We start from the raw sequence: 9,450 nt of genomic DNA on the forward strand, positions 1-9,450 counted from the left end.
ATTAATAATTTTACTATTTTTTATTCTAATTTATCTTTTGCTTCATTTTCGTATAATAAAGCACAACCTGTTTCTATGTCAAACCAATATACTTTAGATGTGAATGCTTTTCAAACTGATATATATTTAGATGTGAATGCTGTTCAAATGTATATTTTAGATATATCTTAAAAAGTGAATGACTTTTTTTTTTTTATCCATTCATTTAACCATAAAATTGAAAAAAATTACAGATTTATTTATAATTTTACAAAATTAGGTTCGGTTTTACTCGTATTGTTGAAAACTTGTCATTGGAGTGACACCTTAACAAAATAAACAAATAATGCAACAAACAAACAACAAAAAGTAATAGTATAGACCAAAAAATAACTCTAATAAAAAGAACAATAACTATTAAAAAAAGACTAATAACAAAAAAGGAAAAATTTAATGAGCTGACAGAGATAATGAATTAATGAGATAACACAACGTTAAACGATCAGAAGGGTGAAAATAAAAAATAAAACAAAAAGATGTATTTTAAATATTATGATGAGACAAAATAACATGAAATATTATGATGAGACAAAATAACATGAAATCACTTGAATAATAGCAACAAAAGTAAAATGTAAAAATAATAAAAATAATTAGCAACAATACCACAAAAAAAAAAAAAAAAAAAAATGCACGACAGTATAAACAATACACATGAACTCGTCAATATAAACGATGCACAAAATTACACGACAGTATAAACAAAAATAGAAATACACAACAATATAAAAAATACACGACATTATCAAAAATACACAAAAACACACGGCAAGCAATGCAAATAACATAAATTAATTAATCTTAAAAATTGTTTTTTTTTTTGTTTTAGTGGAACTTAGTTTTAGTGGTTCTCGAGGACTTCGTTGTCTTCTTCGTTCTTTATTTCTTTATTTATAACCATATCTTCATTTCTAAATTTTTTTAACTTTTTTATTTGTGTGTGCATATTTGTATAGAGATTATGCTTTAGAGAAGTATAATCTCTATACTTTGGAATTGTCAAAAATTACGTCACCCAATTTACAACCGTTTTTGACCGTCTCTTCTCCCCCCCCCCCTCCTCCTCATCATCACAACATCGTAACACTTTAGTAATAAGTCCCTTATGAGTTTTTAAAAGTTAACATCTTAGATAAGTTTTTATAAAATTTAATTAAGTTGAAACATCTGGTATAGTATGTAAACTTATCCTTATAAATTTCTTTATATTAAATTACAATATTTCTAGGGGTTATATATACCCTCGTTATTCAAGTAATATAAAAAACCGTTAAAAAAACAAACAGATAATAAAACTTTAATGTAATGTGTTCTTGCGTCTTAAATAAGAAAAATAAGGTTTCCAAAACGACGATGTGACGTAATCACCGTTGTCTTCATTTAAACCGTCTTCATTTGGAGAACACTGGTGAAACTGTACTTCCAAGGACTCTCTCACTTTTCTATTAAAATATTATACCTGTTTCCGTATGATTTGTCACAAAATCACTGCTCCCCCTCCTCCTCCTCCTCCTCCTCCTCCTAGAGCGTGATGTAGTTTATGGGCAACCCCTTAACGGAAACATCTGTTTGTACTTTGTTAGTTTCTAGCGTTCTTTTGGATGATTCAAAATAAGGTTTTTAAATTTTAATAAAACGCAGACCTAAAAATTATAGTTAATACTTGTAATAGTAGTAGAAGATTATGACTTTTTAAAGTCTCTGTTTTATTAAAAATTTAAAAATCTTATTTTGAATCATCCAAAAGAACCGTTTTCAGTCAAATGTGATTTCCGCTTTTCCGTTTCTATGATTTAAAAAACGACCTTAACGTTCAGCTTATACTTTGTAGTTAAAATGACTTCAGAATTTAAAAGTTTTATGGAACTGCATGAACCGCAGTTGAAATGCATAAATTTTCCTTCTCAACTTTTTGAAACGTTGTTTCATATGCTTAGTAGAAAAACTACCGGGGATGTTGCAGATGAACTCAAGGTTACCAAAGTTCATAATTCAGGTAGGTTATACTATTGATTTAGAAAATATGGGCAACATTGAGCCAATATAAAAAAAGTTTCTAAATTTTTGCATAATTATTTTTATTTATTTAATAAAAAATAAAACAAACAAAAAAAACAATGTCTTTACAAACTTCAGTATGGATTTCAAGGCAAACATTCCACAACTCATGCACTTACTAAAATAACTGAAACTATTAGAAAGCTCTTGACAATAAATTTTTTGCATGTGGAGTGTTTCAAGACTTAGAGAAAGTCTTTGATTCTGTTGATCACTCCATCCTCCGTAGTAAATTGAAACACTATGGTGTTTGAGGTATTGCTCTACAATGGTTTTTATTATATCTTCTTAATAGATTGCAATTTATCTACATCAATGATGCTTTTAATCTTTGCAAATAAAATGCTCCACATGTGTACCCCAAGGTTCTGTATTAGGACAATTGCTTTTTCTTATTTTTATAGATGATCTTAATATCTATCTAAAATTTATCCAATCTACTTCAATGGCTATGCTCCAACAAACTAGGTCTTAATACCAACAAAACTGAACTCATCACTTTCAAATCAAGTCAATCTAAAAAGATTGTTTAATTTTAATTTTTTTTAGGACAAATTTTGTGCTAATATAAAGTTGTTTTAAATTAAGTTTGGACAGAAATTCGGAGCCCATATCGGTATCAAAATTACCCTGAATACATCGCTGATGGGAAATTTTAGCAGTAAAAAAATAGTATAACTGAGCATTTAAAATTTTTAAAAATATTTAAATTGAATTTAATAAAATAAATTTGAATTTAATAATATTTAATAATAAATTTAATTTAAATAATAAAATATATTTCAATTTAAAAATTATTAAAAATGGAAAGTAGAAGAAAATTTAACTGTCTAAAAAAAATCTGTTATTGTTATCAAAAACAAAAAATTGTTCCACAAGTGTGCTGAAAATGTTTTTTACAACAATTACTGCCGAATGTTTCCCAAATGAACTATTTTCAAAAGACTGTTTAAATATTCCAATTGAAGTTTTGACTTAATGCATAGGTATAATTCACAAGTCCCAAATATGTCACTTTTAATTATTTTTGACTTTCGTCCAATACTTGCGTGTTGTCAGAAAGTAAAAACCATTAATTTAATTACAAATTAATCGTTTTAAAAAAAAAACGCAAATTTAATTGGCCACAATGTTTTTAAAAACATTCTGAATGTTTTTAACAATATAAACAATGTTTTTACTTTTTTTAATAAAATGTTTTTATTTTTATTTTTTTTACTGTAAATCATGCGCGGAGCGTTGCTATATCGACTATCTTATAGCCTGACTTGCAACAAAGTGCTGCTATATTGACTGACAAATAGCCTGAATTGCAACGGAGTGCTGCTACATCGACTATCTTTTAGCCTTACTAGCAAAAGAGTACTGCTAATCGACTGAGGGTTTGGTTGGGGCAGGCAGTCTATCAATTAATAAAAAAAAAATTCCGGTCTTGCATTTTAATTTTTACTTTTTGTCAACAAAATACGGAAAAACTTTCTGACAACCAGTTAAGAGTTCTATATATATATATGTATATATATATATATATATATATATATATATATATATATATATATATATATATATATATATATATATATATATATATATATATATGTGTGTGTGTGTATATATATATATGTATATATATATACGTATATATATATATGTATATATATATATATGTATATAGATCTATAGTTTGTTGTCTTTGGGAAGAGCGGAAGGAAAAAAGTGATTCTTACGCCAACACATACGTCACTTTTAATTACTTTTGACTTTTGTCCAACATTTGCGTGTTGGACGATAGTAAAAACTATTAATTTAATTACAAATAAATCGTTTTTTAAAAAAACCACAAAAACGCAAATTTAATTGACCAGAATGTTTTAAAAACATTCTGAATGTTTTTAACAATATAAACAATGTTTTTATTTTTATTTTTTTTAATAAAATGTTTTTATTTTTTTAATAAAATGCTTTTATTATTTTTTTTTTTTACTGTAAATCATGCGCAGAGTGTTGCTACATCGACTATCTTATAGCCTGACTCGCAAGGGAGTGCTGCTACATCGACTGACAAATAGCCTGACTCGCAAGGGAGTGCTGCTACATCGACTGACAAATAGCCTGACCTGCAAGGGAGTGCTGCTACATCTACTATCTTTTAGCCTGACCCGCAAGGGAGTGTTGCTACATCGACTGAGGTTTTGGTTGGGGCAGGCAGTCTATCAATTAATAAAAAAAATAATTCCGGTCTTGCAATTTAATTTTTACTTTTTGTCAACAAAATATGGAAAAAACTTTCGGACAACATCTACGGGTTGTATATATATATATATATATATATATATATATATATATATATATATATATATATTTATATATTTTTTTTTATATACCACTAGGTAATATTCTAATAACCAGCTAATGTTAATAGTTTAAAATAACTTTCATCCACACAGATTTCCATTCAATTAAAAAAGGAAGTTTGATACCATCTAAGTAATTTAATTTTACTTAAAATACTTTAAATACTTTTTGTGAAATTTATATATAACAATTACTAATGTTATATTAAACAAAGTTTCAACTAAAAATGTATTTTCAAATTTATGTTTTGTCTGATTCCTTGATTAATAGAAGAAAAATAAGTTAATAGTTTTAATCTTGTTTAAAAATATATTTATTTGTTATTAAAATAAAGTTTATTTATTGCAAAGATTTCACAAATGGCAGGAAAAGCTGCTAGAAAAATTAATGAAAAGGTTGAAAAAAAAGTACAGTTGAAAGACAATGTTCTTAGTTATGTACGGCAGTTACAAGTAATAACAAAATAAGAACTTCAATCTTTAAAGTTAACGATGTTAAAGAAAAATTATTGCACATTTTATCTCTGCTTATTGAAATCATTTTAAAAGCTGTTTATATTAATGTTATTAACTCTCGTGTGCAGCTATTTAATTTGAATACTTAATACAAAAAAACAATCGTTTTATAAAATGCTACTATCAAATTACAAATGTTACACAAAACAAGATTTTTACTATATATATATATATATATATATATATATATATATATATATATATATATATATATATATATATATATATATATAATATATATATATATATATATATATATATATATATTTATTTTTATAATATATATATATATATATATATTTATTTTTATAATATATATATATATATATATTTATTTTTATAATATATATATATATATATATATATATATATATATATATATATATATATATATATATATTATATATATATATGTATGTATATATTAATTTTTAAGAAACCTATTAAAGAAAAAATAAAAGCGCAAACTGAAAAATAGCAATTTTGGATTTATCTATAAATCGTTCATTCATTTATTGCAATTCAAAAACTTTTAAAAAGTACAGTTTAAAGAAAAAAATTTTTAAGTACAACAATTATTATATATTATTATTAAAATAATATATTAAATATTTTTTTAAATTAGTAATAAAATATGAGCTTTAATCATATATGAAAAAAAAATTTTAATCACCAGTAAAATGAAAGTAATCCAATTAAGTGAAGCAAAAAATTACTATATATATATATATATATATATATATATATATATATATATATATATATATATATATATATATATATATATATATATATATATATATATATATATATATATATATATGTAGTTTACGTATTTAATATTACGTATTTAATATCGTACGTATTTAATATCATTATATAATAATTAAATAATAATAATTTATTAAGGAAGCAAATTAAAGTAGCATATTATAAACAATTAAACTATTCTAAGCGCATTTTCAAAATTTAAATGATTTTATCAAATTTTATTATATGCATTTTCAAAATTACATTCTGATTATTTGTCAAAACCAGTTTTTTAAAACTCCAAATTTTTTTTTTAACAGGTCAACCATGACTGGCAAAAATTCATTTTGGGAGGTCAAAAGTGCAATTTTAGTCATTTTGGCTGGTCGTTGACCGGCAATTATTTTTCAGGCTGTATAAATATATATATATTATAGGCCTTGTTAAGAAGCGTTACGCTATTTTAATTTTATGTACATATTCACGATTTTACGTATGCGTTTCGCTTTTTACATCATGCAAGAACTTTTTTCATTAAGTTTATTTAAACAGTCTTAAAATAGTTTATGCAATAAACATTAAGCTGTAATTAAGTGTTGTAAAAAACATTTGTGGAATATTTTTTTTATTAGATAAAAAAACAGATAGATAAATAATCTTTTTTTTATTCTCCATTTTTTTAAAAAAAGTTTCTTTAATTTATTTTATTAAATTCAAATCACATTTATTATTAATCATACTTTTAGTAATTTATTTTATTAAATTTAATTAAAATTCTTTTGAAATTTTTAAAACGCTCTGTTTTACAATTTAAAATGTATGTATTACATATAACTTTATTTTACTTTCAGTTTTTTTTTTAACTTAAGTTATTTCTTTATCATTAATTTTTTGAATTGGTCATAGACTGAAAGTCGATTAAAAATGATTAACTAGTTTATCAGTAGTATGTGAAGATTTTGTTAAAGCCAAACTGTTAAAAAAAAGGTTGATAAGTTTTTATTTATTCTTTGACCATTATGTTATCCCTAAGTACTAAGATAAGTTGTGTTCATGTCATAAAAAATTCTTGAAAAGTAAGTTTCATGCTAATCAAACTTTCCAGAATAAATTATTTATCGAGATATTAGCAAAAAACTTTATAATTTTTAACGCCTTTTTTTTTTTTTGAAGGTAAGTTCCGGCACTATGATTTAAAAAAAAATACCTGTCTGATTAATGCGCTTTTGTAGTTAATAAATGACATCAATACAAAAAGTTCTTTCAAACTTGAGTTATAAATGTTACGTTTGGGTTTTCTCTTTGCCATTAAATTTTATGTAGAAGAATTTCATTATTATTTTTATAAAACAAACCCAACTTTTATAACTGATTAAAAAATAACGCGACCAATAAATAAACTCTTTAAAAGCCCAACTTTTTTTTTTATTTAAAATTTATTTTATTTTGAAGACAAAAGTAATACTAGTGCTATAAATATAAGATACGTAAATTTCAAAACTATACTGATAGTTGTTAAAAACAGGTTTAAATAGGTATAAGATTTTAAAATAAGGATTTTTTTAAATCAACATTTAAATTTTATTTATAATTTTTTTTATAACAATGTTGTTTAATTTAAAGATATTTCTTTTCAAAGACTTACAACAGTTTTTAATGTGGTTTTAAATTTAATTACAATGAGGTATCTTAAAATATGCAACTGATGTAATTAAACTTTTAACGATGCAAATATCTTTATTGAATAAAGTTACATTTATTTTCGTTGTACTTTTCCGTTATGCAACAGAATCTCATAACAAAGCCTGTATATATATGTGTGTGTGTGTATGTATGTATGTATATTAGGGCTCCAATGAAGTGATTACAAATTGCGATATTTATATTGATCTTGAATTATGATAAAAAAACCTTATTGCAAAACCATATTATTACTATTATTTATATTGAAGGTTATGAATTAAACTTTAATATATTAATTCATTTTATAAATCATCAGATAAAACTAGACAAATAAAGCACGATAAAGAACAATATAATTATTAATATAAAGTACAATATTATGATAAAATTATATATTAATATAAAGTATAATATTAAAAAACAACTAATAATCACAACAATCTAAAGGAATTAAGTGTAATCAAATATTTTAGATAAAAGAAATCATTAAATAAGATATAAAATACTGTTTTATCTTAATTAAATTTTATTCAATATTTTCTTATAAATTAAATGTTCATAACTCTTTTGCCGATATGTATACAAAATTAAAGACAGAGGAGTTAAAAATATATAAAAACTAATTTAAAATTTTTATAGTTGTTTAAAAAAAAAAAAAAAAAACTCTAATGACTTATTTAAAATATATCTTTTTTGTTATTATTTTTATTATCAATTAATTAATTTCTAATTTAAAACATTTAAATTTTTAAATAAATAATTCCTTAAACTTTCCCCTAAACAAATATCGATATTAATGATTCATACAATGTGCTAATAGCTTTAGCATAATTTATTATTGGATGCTTTTTAAATTACTGCGCAAATTTTTTGGACCTTAGATATAATCCTTAAATTACCTGGTGTTTAAAAAAACAATAATTAGAAATATGCAAGTTTTGACTGTTTTTATTTTTGCAGTAGTAAATTTTTTTTTTTTTTTAATGCAATATGATAAATTGACCATTAAAATAGTGTTCACAGTTTTTATTAATCTGAGAATTTAATGTCCAGAAATATTTCCAGATATTGCAATTTGCGATCACTTAATACATGTATATAGCTTATATATATAGGCCTTGTTAAGGAGCGTTATGCATTCAAGTTTTACATACAAAATTATCAATAATTTTTTAGACTTATCTAAGGATTAACTTCGATTAGAAATAGTTAACTAGTTTATAAGTAGTAGGCAAATATTTGTTAAAATCAAATGTTTAAAAAGAATTGTTGATAGTTTTTTTGATTTTACTGTTAAGAAATCCATCCTTAAACAATTGCCCCTCATTTAAAAAAACAAACAACTAAATTGTGAGAAAGCAAACATAAGACGATAATATTGTGTTATAAATGTTTTAAGAAATAAATTGTATAAGTTTTTTAAAATAAGGATTTTTTTATTGATTTTTTTTCAAACATATTTAAATTTTATTTATAATTTTTTTTTAACAATATTGTTTAATTTAAAGATATTTTATAAAGATAAGGATTTTAAATGCTTTTTAACATGGTTTCAAATTTAATTTAATTTTAATGCTTACCACTTTAATAATATCACTCTTGTTTGTACTATTTATAAATGATTTGCCTGAAACCCTAAAAAATCTAACCAAGCTGTATGCAGATGACACCAAAATTTTGAATGAAATGCTTTCCAGTGCATCAACTTTTTCTTTGCAATCAGATCTTGATTTAGACTTTTAAGTGTACTCAAGACTGGCTTGTGAAATGTAATATTTCGAAATGTATGGTCATGCACTTAGGCCGGAATAACAAAAGTTGAACATAACAGAATCTTGGAGTAATCTTCTCAAGCAATCTGAAATGGAAAAATCATTTAATAAAATATGTAGGCAAAGCCAACCAAATGTTGGGTCGGATTAGAAAATGCTTTGTTTGTTTAGATATTAGACTGCTGAGAATACTTCATGTTTTTTTTTTGTGCGACCACTGTTAGAGTTTGCAGTACAAGTTTGGTCACCTATTCAAAAGGGAGAAATTGAGTTATTAG

General features: G+C 23.5%; 1 protein-coding gene across 1 annotated transcript in view; it reads left to right on the plus strand.

The window, feature by feature from the left end:
* The first annotated feature begins 1,612 nt into the window (after nt 1-1,612).
* The window catches only part of LOC100201735 (uncharacterized), a 31,384-nt gene continuing 23,546 nt past the window's right edge, over nt 1,613-9,450 (plus strand). Inside the window, exon 1 of the mRNA XM_065805591.1 lies at nt 1,613-2,035. Within this exon, the coding sequence (XP_065661663.1) occupies nt 1,876-2,035 (160 nt within the window). The 5' untranslated portion in view covers nt 1,613-1,875. The remainder of the gene's footprint in view (nt 2,036-9,450) is intronic.

Source organism: Hydra vulgaris, chromosome 09 (assembly GCF_038396675.1).
Source record: "Hydra vulgaris chromosome 09, alternate assembly HydraT2T_AEP".
NCBI classification, from domain to species: domain Eukaryota; kingdom Metazoa; phylum Cnidaria; class Hydrozoa; order Anthoathecata; family Hydridae; genus Hydra; species Hydra vulgaris.